The 16,517-nt window shown below is 38.6% G+C and overlaps 1 protein-coding gene across 1 annotated transcript in view; it reads right to left on the bottom strand.

The window, feature by feature from the left end:
- The window catches only part of DGKK (diacylglycerol kinase kappa), a 141,324-nt gene that overhangs the window by 59,848 nt on the left and 64,959 nt on the right, over positions 1 to 16,517 (bottom strand). Inside the window, exons 5-7 of the mRNA XM_033095507.1 lie at positions 16,307 to 16,442; positions 15,728 to 15,834; positions 15,281 to 15,406 (exon numbers count right to left, since the gene is read on the bottom strand). Of these exons, the coding sequence (XP_032951398.1) occupies positions 15,281 to 15,406; positions 15,728 to 15,834; positions 16,307 to 16,442 (369 nt within the window). The remainder of the gene's footprint in view (positions 1 to 15,280; positions 15,407 to 15,727; positions 15,835 to 16,306; positions 16,443 to 16,517) is intronic.

Here is a 16,517-nt window from a genome sequence, read left to right as displayed (position 1 = left end):
ATCATCACCCCAATAAATTTAAAAAAGAAAAAGAAAAAAAGAGAGGACCCAAATAAATAAAATCAGAAATGAAATAAGAGAACTGACACCACAGAAATACAAAGGATTATAAGAAAATACTATGAACGGTTATATGCCAACAAGTTGGACAATCTGGAAGAAATGGATAAATTCCTAGAAACCAACAGTCTTCCAAGACTGAGTCAAGAAGAAACAAAATCTGAACACACCAATTATTATTAATGAAATCAAATCAGTAACCAAAAAATTCAGAACAAACAAGTCCTGGACTGGATGGCTTCACAGGTGAATTTTACAAAAATTCAAAGAAGAATTAACACCTGTCCTTCTCAAACTATTCCAAAATATTCAAGATGAAGGAAGGCTCCTAAGCTCATTTTATGAGGCCACCATTACACTGACTCCAAAACCAGACAAAGATATTACAAAAAACAGAAAATTATAGGCCAATATCCCTGATAAACAAAATGCAAAAATCCTCAACAAAATATTAGCAAACTGAATACAGTAAAAAAGATCATACACCATGATCAAGTGGGATTTATTCCTGGGATGCAAAGTTGGTTCAATATCCACAAATCAATTAATATGATATACCACATAAACAAAGTGAAGGATAAAAATCATGTGATCCTATCAATAGGTGCAGAAAAAGCACTTAATAAAATTCAGCATCCATCTATAATAAAACTCTCAGCAAAGTGGGAATAGAGGGAACATACCTTAACATAATAAAAGCCATATATGACAAACCCATAGCTAACACCATACTCAATGGGGAAAAGCTAAAAGCATTTTCCTTAAGATCAATTACAAGACAAGGATAAACAACATATTACATGTTAGTAATATGTTGTTCACCACTTTTATTCAACATAGTATTGGAAGTCCTAGCTATAGCAATCAGGCAAGAAAAATAAATTAGTCATCAAAATTGGAAAGGAAGAAGATAAACTGTCATTATTTGCAGAAGACATGGTACTACATATACCAAACCCTAGCAATTACATAAAAAAAAAACTATTAGAACTGATAGGTGAATTCAATAAAGTAGCAGGATACAAAATTAATATTCAGAAATCAATTGCATTTTATACGCCAATAACGAACTATCAGAAAGAGTAATTAAGAAAACAATTGCATCAGAAAATGAATAAAATTTTGAGGAATAAATTTAACCCAGGAGGTAAAAAACCTGTACTTGGAAAATTATAAGACATTGAAGAAAGAAATTGAAGAACGTGCAAATAAATGGAAGCATACACTGTGCTCATGGATAGGAAGAATTAACATTGTTAAAATATCCATACTCAATAAGAGGTGACATCAGAAACATGGCAGCTTAAAGGGTACTCCTTGAAATCTTCCCTGGAAGTTACAACAAATTGAACAACTATAATTCAACAAAGGATTACCTAAGCATCACACAGACAAGTCTGGGAGATCTGTGCATGGAAACATCTGAAGGTGGGCAAATCAGGGCAAACAGAGGAAGAGAAAAGGGAGATGTGCAGAGATGTGGGCCACAGGACGCACCCCTGAGCTCACTGTGGTCCTGGGAGAGGGGAGGATTGAGACTGAAGGTGCACTCTCTGTGGCCCACAATCCTGCCTGAGGGATCAGCATATAATATGGCTGAACCCACTGATTGGGGCAGAGACCTCCAGGCAAAGACCGAATACAGAAGGGCAACAGCCCTCACTGCCCTTACTACCACGAAGAAAAGAAAGCCATGGAGCCTGGCCGCCTCCACCCACTCTCCCAAAACTCGCTTCTCCCTCACCCTCCCAGTGTTAGCAGCGGCCCCAGGAAAAAAAACACAGAAAACAAACAAACAAACAAACAAACAAACAAACAAACCCAAAACTGTAGCAGTGTCGGATTAAAGAGCAGAATATCTACAACCCTGAAAACTGGAGAGACAGTTCCTGAGTGGCAGATGCATAATGTGGCTAATTCAACAGACAGGGAAGGAGGTGTAGGGGTGAGATAGCTGCGGGATGTATGTTGCCATCGCTTAGAGCCACAAACACACCTTTTGCCTCACTCAGTCAACCCCGCTCCTACCTCTCCCTAACTCATTCCTGCAGGGGACCCAGAGCTGCAGAGACACGCGTGCTCTCCAATTGGATGCAGGGGCAGCATTGTGGTTTCAGAGGCTCAGAACCCCGTTGCCCACCATATCATCCATGGGGGTGGTGCTCTGAGACCGAGATGACCTGATCACAGAGGAGAAGCCCACTTCCCAGGAAATGTCCCACCGCAGGAGAAACTGGAACAGCACAAGAAAAAATAAAACGCTGCAGCACAAGGTAGAAAATAAAACGTTCTCGCGCCACCTACTGGAAAGCAAAAGAAAGACCTCTTTATATAAACCTGCTGCAGAATCCTCCTCTGTAGATGCCCAGAAAGAGAAATAATCAATTAATTGCTATGAATAACCAAGGTAACATGGCAGCTCAGAAAGAAAATGAAAAATCTCCGGAAAATGAACTTAAAGACATAGAAATATTTGACTTAAATGACAGAGAAATCAAGATTGCAGTTCTGAAAAAACTCAATGAGATGCAAGAAAACTCAGATAGGCAGTTTAAATGAATTCAGAAATAAAATCAATGAACAAAATAAATATTTCACCAAAGAGATTGAAATAAAAAAATGGAAATTCTGGAGCTGAAGAACTCAATAAAAAGAGATGAAGAATAAAATAACCAGCTCAGGAATTACAGGTGACTAGACGGAGGAAAGAATTAGTGACATCGAAGATAGAAATCTAGAAATTACGCAGATGGAAGAAGAGAGACTTGAGAGTTAAAAGAAATGAAAGAACTCTACAAGAACTTTCTGACTTCATCAAAAAGAGCAACATAAGATTAATGGGTATACCAGGAGGAGAAGAGAGGAAGAAGGGAACAGAGACTCCATTCAAACAAATACTCGATGAGAACTTCTTAAACCTATGGAAAGAACTGGATCCTCGAATTCAAGAAGCAAACAGAACACCTAATTCTATCAAACCCAACAGGCCTACTCCAAGGAACATTATGTTGAAGCTGTCAAAAATTAATGACAAAGAAAGAATTCTGAAAGCAGCCAAGGAAGAGAAGACAGTAACCTACTAAGGAAAACCCATTAGATAATCATCAGACTTTTCAGCAGAAGTGAGTGGAATCAAATATTCAAACTATTGAAAGAGAGAAATTACCAGTCAAGAAGAATATATACAGTAAAGATATCCTTTAAATATAAAAGAGGAATAAAGACCTATCCAGATATACAGAAGCTGAGGGAATTTTCCACAAGGCCTGCATTATAGGAAATACTGGAGGAGGATATTTGATCTGAAATAAAAAGTCAAAAGGATACAAAACTATGAGCAAGGTTACTAACAGACAGACAGAAGCAGGAAATGGCAACCCATACACAGAATAGGGCACTATACACTTAAACATAACATAAAGGGTAAAGAAGATAAAAACATAAAAAAAAGAAAAATACAAGAAGAAGACAACTTGCTATTGCAACTCAGAAATCAACTCACAGCATAAATAATGATAATTTGTGACAGCCAAAACATAAAAAGTGAGAGAATAAAGATCTGAATTTGCAAAGGGGAATGGAGATAAGAAGCATGCTGAAGAAAAAGGACTACTGAAACTTTTTTTAAACATAAACTTAATGGTAACCACCCCCTCAAAAAAAAAATAGAGAAATGAGACACATAACATAAAAAAAGAGGAAACAGAGGGAAAAAAATCATAGAGTGACACCAAACTAAAATAACAGACAGGAACAAAAAGGCCAAGAAACAATGGAGACACCGAGCTACCAGAAAACAAAAGATAAAATGGCCATAGGAAATCCTCCTATATCAATAATCACCCTAAATGTAAATGGACTGAACTCAAAGATAAAAAGGCACAGAGTAGTAGATTGAATCAAAAAAAGAAAACCCCACCATATGCTGCCTCCAAGAGACACGTCTCAGCTACAAGGACAAATATAGACTTAAAGTGAGAGTGGAAAACAATACTCCAAGCAAATGGTATCCAGAGAAAAGTGGGTGTAGGCATACTTACATCGGATGAAATAGACTTCAGGATAAAAAAAGGTAACAAGAGACAAAATGGACATTTCATAATGATAAAGGGGAGAATACAACAAGAATACATAACACTTATCAATATACTAAGGGTGCCAAAAAATGTATACACATTTTAAGAAAGGAAAAAAAAACCTGTATTAAAATTATATTGATAGTACACTTTGAGCACCTCTTATAATTGCAGAAGTCAAACATGACTTGTGTTCATCTTCTGTTATCGGTATATATAGAGTATTATAGTTTTCATACAGTTTTTTTTCCTTTCTTAAAATGTGTATACAGTTGTGTTTTTTTGGCACCGTCTGTATATGACCCCAATCAGGGAGCACCGAAATATACCAAGCAACTACTAATAGAACTAAAGGGAGAAACTGACCAAAACAAAATTATAGTAGGGGACCTAAATACCCCATTGACAGCTATGGATAGATCTCCAAATTGAAAATCAGTAAGGACATATCAGCCTTAAATGACACATTAGATGAAATGGACATAATTGACATTTACAGAGCACTTCATCCTAGAACACCAGATTATACATTCTTTTCTAGTGCACATGGAACATTCTCAAGGACAGACTGTATGTTGGGACACAAAACTAGCCTTGCCAATTTAAGAACTGGGGAGCACACTTAGAGAACCACTGGTTAAGCACTCCCCGAAGACCCTCATAGATTAGTACCATTATTTTTTAAAATGTTTTAATTAAAATATAGCTAACATACAATATTGTATTAGTTGAAGATGTACACCATAGTTATTCAGCATCTATATACTCAAAGAAATGATCACCATGATAAGTCCAGCAACCATCTGACTCTGTACCATGTTATCACAATATTATTGACTATATTCCCTATACTGTACATTACACCCCCATGACTTATTTGTTTTATACTTGGAAATTTGGACCTCTTATTCCCCTTCATCTTTTCCCCCCTTTTATAATTTTTCAATAACAGTTGACATCAAATATTATTTTATATTAACCTCAGGTACATAGCATAGTAGTTAGACGTAATTTAAGAAGAGATCCCTGTGGCTAGTCTAGTACCCACTTGGCACTATACATAATTATTACCATATTGTTGACTATATTCCCTATGGTTTACTTTACATCCCCATGACTATTTTGTAACTACCAATTTGTATTTCTTAATACCTTCATCTTTTCACACTGCCCCCTCAATCTCCCTCCCACCTATCACCCTGATAAACCTAGTACCCATCTGAAACCATACATAGTTATTACAATATTACTGCTATATTCTTCATGCTATACCCTACATCCCCATGACTACTGTGTAACAACTAATTTGTGCTTCTTAATAAATTCCCCTTTTCACCTACCCCTTCCCCCTTCCCATCTGGCAACCATCAAGATGTTCTCCGTATTTATTAGTTTGTTTTTACTTTGTTTATTTTGTTCTTTAGATTCTACATATAAGCGAAATCACATTGCATCTGTCTGACATATTCCACTCAGCACAATACCCTCCAGGTCCATCCATGCCACCGCAGATGGCAAGAATCCATTCCCTTCCATGGCTGAGCAATGTTCCATTGTGTATATGTACCACCTATTCTTTATCCATTCATCCATCGATGGGCACCAAGGCTTCCTTCACATCTTGGTCATTGTAAACAATGCTGCAATGAACATACGGATACATGTGTCCTCTCAAAGATGCATTTTGGGTTTCTTCAGAGAAATACCCAGAAGTGGGTTTACTGTGTCCTTCTTTGTTTCCCATTATAGTCCCAGTCTTAAAGTCCATCCCGTGTTGTACAAGCACTGCCAACCCAGTCCTCTTTTTTTTCTTGTTTTCATTGCAATGAAACAGTTTCCTCCATCCCTCCACCCCCAGTCCGTGTGTGTCCCCTGATCCAAAGTGAACCCCATGCAGGCAGCACATGCAAGGGTACTGCCCACCCACCCACTCAGCTACCCCATCTCTCTCTTTTTTTATTTGTTAGCTTTAGGTGTACAAAACAATCTAATAGATAGATATTTCACCCCTCACAAAGTGATAACCCTTCGCTCCCATTCTATTGCCCCTCTGACATCGTATATATCTATTACAATTCCATTGACTCTTTTCCCTATGCTGTACTCCATATCTCATGACTATATATATGTATATTAAATTATAGTTGACATACAATATTATTCAGCTTCAGCTTCAGGTGTACAGTGCAATGGTCAGGTATCTACACCATCCATGAAGTGGTTTCCCTAATAAGACATGTACCCATCTGACACCCTACAAATTCTTTACATTATTGATTATATTCTCCAAACTATCTTTCATAGCCCCATGGCAATATTGTAGTTACCAATTTGTGCTTTCTAATCCCCCCCCTTTTCCCTCATCCCCACCCTGCTCCCATCTAGCAACCATCAGTTTTTCCTCTATATCTCTGAGACTATTTCTGTTTACTTTGCTCATTTATTCAGTTCTTCAGATTCCACATATAAATGAGATCATATGGTATTTGTCTTTCTTTGATGTATTTCACTTAGCATAATGTTCTCTAGGTCCATCTACATCATTGCAAATGGTAAGATTTCATTCTTTATAGCCGAGTAATACTCCATTGTATAAATGTACCACAGTTTCTTAATCCAGTTATCTACCGATGGCATTTCGGTTGTTTCCAAGTCTTGATCAGCCATCCCATCTCTTGACTGGAGCATTCAGTCCATTCACTTTCAAAGTAATCATTGATTAATATGTAGTTATTGCCATTTTATTATTTATATTTTTTTATTTTATTTTTCATCTTAAAGAAGTCCCTCTAAGAGTCTTTGTAATATTGGTTTGGTGGTGATGAACTAGAGCTTTTTCTTGTCTGGGAAGCTCTTTATGTGTCCTTCGATTCTAAACGATAGCTTTGTTGGGTAGAGTAATTTTGGTTGTAGGTCCTTGCTTTTCATCACTTAGGATATTTTGTGCCAATTCCTTCTTGCCTGCAAAATTTCTGTTGAGAAGTCAGCTGATAGTCTTATGGGAGCTCCCTTGTAGGTAACTGTTTTTCTCTTGCTGCTTTTAAGATTCTCTCTTCAACTTTAACCATTGGCATTTTAAATATGATGTGTGTTGGTGTGGGCCTCTTGGAGTTCATGTTGTTTGGGACTCTTTGCACTTCCTGGGGGAAGTTTTCAGTCATTATTTCTTCAAATAAGTTATTAATTCCTTGCTCTCTCTCTTCTTTTGGTACCCTTAAACTAGCTTCATTTTTCATTTTTGAATTATTTTTTTTCTGTTTTGACTGGGTGTTTTCTGCTACCTTATCATCTAAATTGCTGATTTGATCCTTTGTTTCATCTAATCTATGTTGATTCCCTCTAATGTATTCTTCATTTCAATTACTGTATTCTTTATTTCTGACTGGTTCTTATTTGTTTTCTGTCTCCATTTTTATGTTTTGTATCTTTGTTGAAGTCCCCCTGAGATCACTGATCATCCTTATAACCAGTGTTTTGAACTCTGCATCTGTTAGATTGCTTGTCTCCAGTTTGTTTAGTTCTTTTTTCTGGAGCTTTGTACTGTTCTTTTATTTGGGATAGGTTTCTTTGTCTCCCCACTTTAGCTGCCTCCTGGTGTTTGTTTCTATGTATTAGGTAGGGCTTCTATGTCGCCCAGTCTTGTAAAGTGGTCTTATGTATTAGCTGTCCTGAGGGGCCCAGTGGTGTAGTCCTCATGGTCATGTGAGGAGGTGTTCCAGGTGTGTGTTTTGTGTGGGTTGTGTGCCCTCCTGTTATAGTTCTGCCTTGGTTGCTGTTTGCACATCAGTGGGATGGATTTACCCTTTGGCTGATTGGTTGTGAAGACTAGTATGACTACAGTGGAGGAACTATTGTGCAGGGGCTCAGCCTACAGTGTAGGATTCACTTTAGCAGAGCTCTGAGGCCTTCCCAGTCTTCCCTTTGGGTGTGTCATACTTGGAGGTGGTTGGGTGATGCTCCAGCTTGGTCTGAAGCTGGACTCTGGGCATGCCAGCCCCTCCTAGGAGGGTCCCCTCCACAAGCCAAGTTCAGCTGCAGCCTATGCCTTGCCTGGGGCTACCTAGCATGAGCCACAAAGCAATCTGTAGACAGACACCATCTATGCTGGGCTTGGAAGCGTCTTGAAAGGCCAAGCCACGAACAGAGGCCAGGCTTAGAGCTGCTCAAGAAATGGTATGGTACATACTGAATCCAGATGCTGCTGGTTTGGGTTTTGCAAACTTTTGAAAGATTTTAGGAAAATCCACAGCATAAGCCAAGACAGGTTTTTTTGTACAGAAAAACCACTGGAAGTGGCTTGGTGTATCTAAAACTTGGGAGGAGCATAGTCTCAGGGAATCACCAGGGCAGGGCAAATGAAAGGTGTTAGCCAGGCTGATGGAGAATCAAATATGGTGGCTGCCTACATCAGAAATGCTGGCTGTGGGGGGGAGGGCTCAACAAGGAAACAACGGCTTTATTCAGCTCCGTTGTCCAGGAGAAAGTTTCCCCTCCAGCCTTCACCCTGCAGCCAGACAACTCAGTTCCTCGTTGTATGATCCTGGCACCTTTCGAGCTGCTGCCCCAGCACTGCAGCTCAGAGCAAGTGAGTCCATCAGCAAGTAAGACTTTGCACAGTCCCTTTAAGGGGAAAGCCTGGGACTGCAGCCACCCTCGTCTCACTCAGCCACAATTTCCACTGGTTTTCACAGCCATGAGTCATCAGGAATTCTCTCCACAGCTGTGGAACCCTGGGATGGGGAGCCTGGTGTGGGGCTGGGACCCCTCACCTCTCAGGGGGAACCTCCACAGCTGAAATATCCCTCCCCGTTTTTAATGGTCACACAGGGTGTGAGACCAGCCCATTCGTGTCTCTGCTCCTTCTACAAGTCTTGAGGTGGCCTATATATGTATTTAGTTGTAGGGTTTTGGTACAGCTAGACTTCAGGTGATTCTCAGTTATGGTTGTTCTGTAGTTAAGATGTCATTTTGATGTGGTCATGAGAGTAGGCAAGCACAGCATTTATCTGCTCTGCCATCTTGACTAGAAATCCCTTAAATTGTTTCTTTCCTTTTCTTTTATTATTGATGTAGGCATTTATCACTCTGGCATTCTCTTACAATGACTTTCGCTTCATCTCATAAGTTTTGATGTTGTATTTCCATTTTCATTTGTCTCAATGTATTTTTGGATTTCCTACTTTAATTTCTGTGTTGACCCATTGGTTCTTCAATAGCATGTCATTTTATCACCACATATTTGTGAATTTTCCACTTTTCTTCCTATAATTGATTTCTAGTTCAATATCATTGTTGTTGGAAAAGGTGCTTGATATGATTTCAATCATTTAAATTTTATTAAGACTTGTTTGTGTCCCAACATATTCTGGAGAATAGTCCATGTGTGCTTGAGAAGAATGCATATTCTGCTTCTTTTGGATCAAATGTTTTATATATATCTAACTCCAACTGCTTTAATGTGTCATTTAAGGCTGATGTTTCCTTATTGACTTTCTATCTGGATGGTCTATCAATTGATGAATGTGAGGTATTAAAGTCCCCTACTAATACTGTAATCATGTAATGTATTATTATTTCTTCTTTTAGTTCTGTTAATATCTGCTTTATATATTTAGGTGATCCTATGTTATGTGCAAATATTACAAATATAATATTTACAAATAATATTTACAAATATTACATCATTTGTTGGATTTTCCCCTTTATCTTTATGTAATTACCTTCTCTCTCTGTTTTATAGCCTATTTTGTCTGATATAAATATAGCTACTGTAGTTTTCTTTTGGCTTCCATTTGTAGGAAAACATCTTTTCCATATTTTCACTTTCAGTCTGTGTGTGTCCTTACATCTTTGGTGAGTCTCCCATAGGGAGCATATAGCTGGGTCTTGTTTTTGTACCCACTCAGCTACTCTATGTCTTTTGATGGGATAATTTAGTCCATATTTTATTTAAAATAGTTATTGATAGGTATGTACTTATTGCCATTTTCTTAATTGTTTTCTGGCTGTTTTGTAGTTCCTCTCTTCCTTTCTTCTTCTGTTGCTTTCTTTCCTTGTGATTTGATAATTTTCTGTAGTGGTATGCTTAGGTTTCTTTCTCTGTATATTTTGTATATCTACTATAGGTTTTTGCTTTGTGGTTACTATGAGGCTTACATATAATAACTTTTATTCATAACAGGCTATTTTAAGTTGATAAATTAAATTTGAATGCATTCTAAAGCTTTCCACTTTTACTTTATTTCCCCATGTTTTCTGCTTTTGATTCCACAGTTTACATTATTTTATTTCACATATATCCCTTGACAAATTATTGTAGTTATAGTTATTTTTTACTACTTTTGTCTTTTAACCTTTATGGTAGCTTTAGAAGTGATTAAGCCACCAAGTTTACAACATTAGAATATTCTGAATTTTACCATATATTTACTTTTACCAGGGATATTTATACTTTCATATATCTTCCTGTTAGTAATTAGAACTCTTGTTTCAGCTTAAAGAAGTCCCTTTAACATTTCTTATAAGGCTGATCTAGTGGTGATGAATTCCTTTAGCTTTTGCTTCTGTGGAAAATTCTTTATCTTCAATTCTGAAGGAGAACTTTGCCTGGTTGGAAGTTTTTTCACAGAACTTTGAACATGTTCTGCCACTCGCTTCTGGCCTGCAAAGTCTCTGCTGAAATATCTGCTACTGTGTTTCCCCGAAAATAAGACCTAGCTGGACATCAGCTCTAATGCGTCTTTTGGAGCAAAAATTAATATAAGACAAAGTATTATATTATATTATATTATACTATATTATACCTGGTATTGTATTGTATTGTATTGTATTATATTATATAAGACCCAGTCTTATGTTATATTAAAATAAGACCGGGTCTTATATTAATTTTTGCTCCAAAACACGCATTAGAGGTGATGGTCCAGCTATGTCTTATTTTCAGGGATACACGGTAATAGTTGTATGGGGGTTCCCTTGTATGTACAAGTTGTTTTTCTTTTGCTTAAGAGTCTACTTGTCTTTAACTTTTGGCATTTTAATTATAATGTGTCTTCATGTGGGTCCCTTTGAGTTTATCTTATTTGGAAGTCTCTGGTATTCCTGCATCTGGATATCTATTTCTTTCCCCAGGTTAGGAAAGTGTTCAGACATTCTTTGTTTAAATAAATTTACAATTTTCTGTCCCTTTCTCTCTCTTATAATCGTCTGGGACTCCTATAATGCAAATGTTATTCTGCTTGACATTGTTCTATAAGTTCCTGAAGCTATCTTTGCTTTAAAAATAATTTTTCTTTTTGTTGCTCTGATTGGGTGAATTCCTCTGTCCTGTATTTGAGTTCACTGATCCTTTCTTCTACTTCATCTAGTATAGTCCATTGTTAAATTCATCTAGTGTATTTTTCAGTTTGGTTACTGTATTCTTCAGTACTGTGACTTCTATTTGGTAGTTTCTTATATGTTTTCTATCTCTGTTGAAGTTCTCACTGTGTTCATACATTCTTTTCTCTAGTTCAGTAAACGTCTTTATAACTACTATTTAGAACTCTTTACCATGTATATCACTTATCTTTGTTTCATTAATACTTTTTCTGAAGTTTTTATCTTGTTCTTTTGTTTGGAAAATATTCCTTCTGTTTCTTCATTTTCTTTGGCTTCTTGTGTTTGCTTCTCTGCAGTAAATAAAACAGTCTTTTCTCTGAGTTTTGAGGGAGTGGCCTTATGTAGGGGATGAACCTTATCATTCAACCCTGCTCTAGCTCTTGGTTGTCTCTCAAACTTTTGTGATAGTCTAAGCAGCCAATTCTATTTTTAGTGGCTCCCAGTATTTGAGTGTCTCCCAAGACCTGCCATTGTTCCAAGATGGAAGATTTCAGTCAGCACCTAAATGCAGGCTGATTAGAAACCAGATACTCAGGTGGCAGCTTTTAAGATATGCAAATATATACAGTACTGTGGGACTAAAGGCAGAAGTCTTACTGGCCACCAGACCTGGGTGACCTAGAAGTGCCCCTTGTGTAGCAGTTACAAAAATTGGGGCACCAGACGATTGTACAAGCTCATATTTGAGAGATTCCAGTGACCTGGAGCAAGTCAGAGGGAGAGCGCAAAGATGGCATCCACTGGCCTCTGTTCTTGGAAAGTATCTTTGTAGATGTGTGCCAAACCAAAAGCCTGTCCTTCAGGCTGAAGCTTCACTACAATCAAATAGGCCTCTTTCACAGAAAGACGGAGGTGTGTTTTAATCTGCTGTCCACATTGTGCCCTTGAGGTGGTCACTATCCAAGAATTTCTCTCCATTTGTTACTGTCCCATGGGACCCAGGAATGCAAGAACTGCTAGCCAACAGAGGCAGGTGATCAAGGGGTGTCCATTGGGTAGCAGCCACAAAACAAGGGGTTCTAGACATAAAAACTAGGACACCAGATATGTGTAAGAGCTCCCCTCCGGGAGATACTGGTGTTCTGAAGCATGGCAGAAGGAGAGCATGAAGATAGACCCTACCCTGTGAAGTCTCTGGAAATGATTGCAGTTGGCCTTTAGATGTGTGTTTAATTAGAAGCCGGTTCCTCAGGCTGCAACTGTAAAGATAAGCTAATAGACTGGACTCCTTGGACTGTTGCCTCTTCCTGTGCCCTGGGGGTGGTAGTCTATTAAGAACTCTTCTCAGTTGGTTACAGTCTTATGGGACTTAACAAGCGATAGCCTTGCTGGCCACCAGAGCCAAGCAATCTATACTGTGTTTCCCCGAAAATAAGACCTAGCTGGACCATCAGCTCTAATGCGTCTTTTGGAGCAAAAATTAATATAAGACCTGGTATTTTATTATATCATATCATATTATATTATACCTGGTCTTATATTAAAATAAGACTGGGTCTTGTATTATGTAAGACCCGGTCTTATATTAATTTTTGCTCCAAAAGATGCATTAGAGCTGATGGTCCAGCTAGGTCTTATTTTCGGGGAAACACAGTAGGTGTCCCCTGGTAGCAGCCACAAAAATCAGAGTGCCAGTTGAGACTATCAGCTCTTTTCTGAGAGATACGAATGAGCCAGAACGAGGCAGAGGGAGAATGCAAAGATGATATTCACCAGCTTCCATTTTCCGAGAGCATCTCAGTAGGCCCCAATAGGTGTGCCAAACCAGAAGCCTGCCCCTCAGGTCAAAGCTACTGAATAAACAAATAGGCCTCTTTCACAGGAAGACTGGAGGTATATTTCATTTTGCCGTCTCTGTTGTGCTCTGGGAATGGTAATCTGCCAACAACTCTCTCTCTGATTGTTACAGTCCTGTGAAACTCAGAAACTTAAGCCCTGCTGGCCACCAGAGCCAGGCAATCAAGGGGCATCCCCCGGGTGGCAGCCACAAAAACTGAGGCACCAGATGTAAAAATTGGGGCACCAGATGCATGTAAAAGCTCTCCTCTGGGAGATATTGGTGCTCTGGAGCATGTCAGAGGGAGAATGGAAAGATGGTGCCCTCCCTCCAAGGTCTCTGGAAAGGATTACAGTTGACCCTCAGATGTATGTTTAATTAGAAACCTGCCCCTCAGGCTGCAGCTATGAAGATAAGCTAATAGGCCTCTTTTCACAGAAAGACTGGACTTCTTGGGCTGTTGCCTCTTGCTGTGCCCTGAGGGTGGTAGCCAGTTAAAAACACTTTCTCCCTTGGTTACAGTTCTGTGGGACATGTAAGCATATGCCCCACTGGCCATGAGATCCAGGTGGTCTAGAGGTGTCACTTGGGGGCAGCCTCCAAAATCAGGGCACCCAATGAGGATACAAACCCCTTCCAGGAGATACCGGTGAGCTGGATTAAAGCAGAGGGAGTGCAAAGATGTCATCACCTGCTACAGCGAGGCAGAAGGAACCAGAATCTTCTAAGAAGAAGCTTCCCTGTTTCCCTGAAAATAAGACCTAGCTGGGCAATCAGCTCTAATGCATCTTTTGGAGCAAAAATTAATATAAGATCCGGTATTATATTATATTATATTATATTGACCCAGTATTATATATTATATTATATTATATTATATTATATTATATTATATTAACCTGGTATATTATATTATATTATATTATATTATATTATGTTATATTATATTATTATTATATTAATTATATTATTCCTAGTCTTATATTATAGCAAAATAAGGCCGGGTCTTATACTAATTTTTGCTCCTAAAGAGCTGATCGTCTGGCTAGGTCTTATTTTCGGGGAAACATGGTTATACTTTTGTTTCTTCTTGTCTAAAATAGTCAGTTTGTAAGAAGTGTCTAAAAGGCTAGAAAGTCTAGATCAGGGTTTCTCAATGTCAGCACAGTTGATTCTTTGGGCCAGATAGTTCTAATATTCTGCCCTGTGCATTTCAGGAGGTTTAGTACAATCTGGGGCCTTTACTCACTAGAAGCCTGCAGCACACCCTCTTCCCCTGAGTTGTAACAATTAAAAATGTCTCCATACATTGTTACATGTCTTCTGGGGGGTAAAATCACCCCCAGCTGAGAATCACTGGTGTAGAGGCATGATAGTATTGCAGTTAAGAGCACGGTTTTTGCAGAATTACATATGAATCAAGACTCTTTTGCTTACTGGCTGTATGACCTTGAGCAAATCACTTCCCTGTACTAAACCTCACTTTCTTCATCTGTAAATGGGGACAATGAGGCCTTGTTTAGGGTTGTTGTAAGGATTAAATGAGATCATGTATATAAAACACTCAATACATAGTGGGAATAATAATGAGTTAACATTATTAACCATTATTAATTAACAAAGATTACAAGTTTCTAGGAAATGGTGAATGAAGAAGGTTTCTAAGGGTAGACTCAGAATTTATTTTTTTAATTGCCCACACTGTCATAAGAGAGCTCAGCTTTTTCCTAGTAGCTTTTCCCTTTTGCTAGTAGGCCTCACTAATCAAGAACCATCAAAGATGAGCATCTTAAATCTTTCTCTTAAAGACTCCATAGCCAGATCTGGAAAGTCAGGATACTGAGTTCTATACTATGGAATCTGTATAATCTATTTGGATGTAACAGTCTCTGAGATTTCTATCTATGTGTATGCACAGTCAAGCTTCATTTCAGCCCTTCTCTTGAAGTCAAGTCCTTAAGTATCAAGGAGATAAGAAGAGTCTTACCGTAGAATTACACCAGAGACATCGGAAATCTTGAAGTCTTTGGTAACTGCCACAGTTCTCATGACATACTGCACATTGAGAACTGACAGATATATTTCCTTCTACCCACTGATGGGGCATAGTTTTCTGAAAGGTAAAAAGAGACAAGAAGAAGAATTTAGAAATATAAGGAGAAGGGCCAGCTGGAATAACTATACTACTCCATGGAGGACATTAGATAACCTCAAGGAAGTTCTTCCTGGTCTTGCCCTCCCCACTCCAATGCTAGTGACCAATGACAGGTAGGAGTGGGAGGCTTTAATTTTTCCAGATTGGTTGGATCATGAGCCTGGGGAAGAAGCCTACTTGGGTTGTTTGGAGAGAGGAAGAAGTCTTCCTTCCTTTGTGTGTCCTGGCTGAAGGGGAAGTGTAAGCCGGTAACCGTGAGAGAGCATGGCTGGTACTTACTATTTCATCTTCAGGAAGGAGGAGGTCATCAGTGATGGACAAAGTATTCCACTTGCAGTCTTTGCTTGCTCTCAAAGCACATAATCTGTGAGACTTCACTTTGCACACTGTGAAAAAGAGGAAGGAAAAAGATAGATGTAAATCTGGTGATAATGAAGATTCTAATTCCCTTCCCTAAGCTGTTCTGAAAGTTAGAACCTAGATGCATCTAAATAGTTCTGACCCACTTCCAAAGGTCTATTTTCTATATGACTCAGTCCCTTTTTATTCTTACTGGCTACATTTTCTACTATCTGACTTGAATGGAAATTGATGGTAAAAATGAGGTGACTTCTGTTTTTCTAACACTTGTGACCATATTGTCTGGTTCTTCCAGACCTAACCCTCCATTTTGATTCATGAGAATTCCCCTTATGCCAGTTTCTTCCCATTTCCTTTCCTCAGTCTGTTAAGTGTCAGAGCTAACCTTACACTAGAGCCAGTGACCTAGTGTGAGTCAGTGATACTAAAGCCACATGAGCTCCTTCATCCCTATCTCCAACCACTTAGCTCCAGTTCCTAAAGGAAACAGAAATGTACCTTCACAGATAATAACATTTTTAGATAAGGCAGGAATGCTCTCCCGGCAAACATTGCAGTGCTGGGTCCGGGGACTGTTGCTGGAGTACCAATAGTGCATTCCAACAAGGAAAGGGTTGTTTTCTGCTGCAGGTATCTAAAATAAATAAAAGAGAGAATAGAGAGTTAGTCACAGAGATAAATTAAGGAAGGCCAGACAAGCTGCTGCTAA

Source organism: Rhinolophus ferrumequinum, chromosome X, assembly GCF_004115265.2.
Source record: "Rhinolophus ferrumequinum isolate MPI-CBG mRhiFer1 chromosome X, mRhiFer1_v1.p, whole genome shotgun sequence".
Classification (NCBI taxonomy): domain Eukaryota; kingdom Metazoa; phylum Chordata; class Mammalia; order Chiroptera; family Rhinolophidae; genus Rhinolophus; species Rhinolophus ferrumequinum.
Note: the sequence above shows the minus strand (reverse complement) of the source record. Positions and strands in the feature narration are given on the sequence as shown.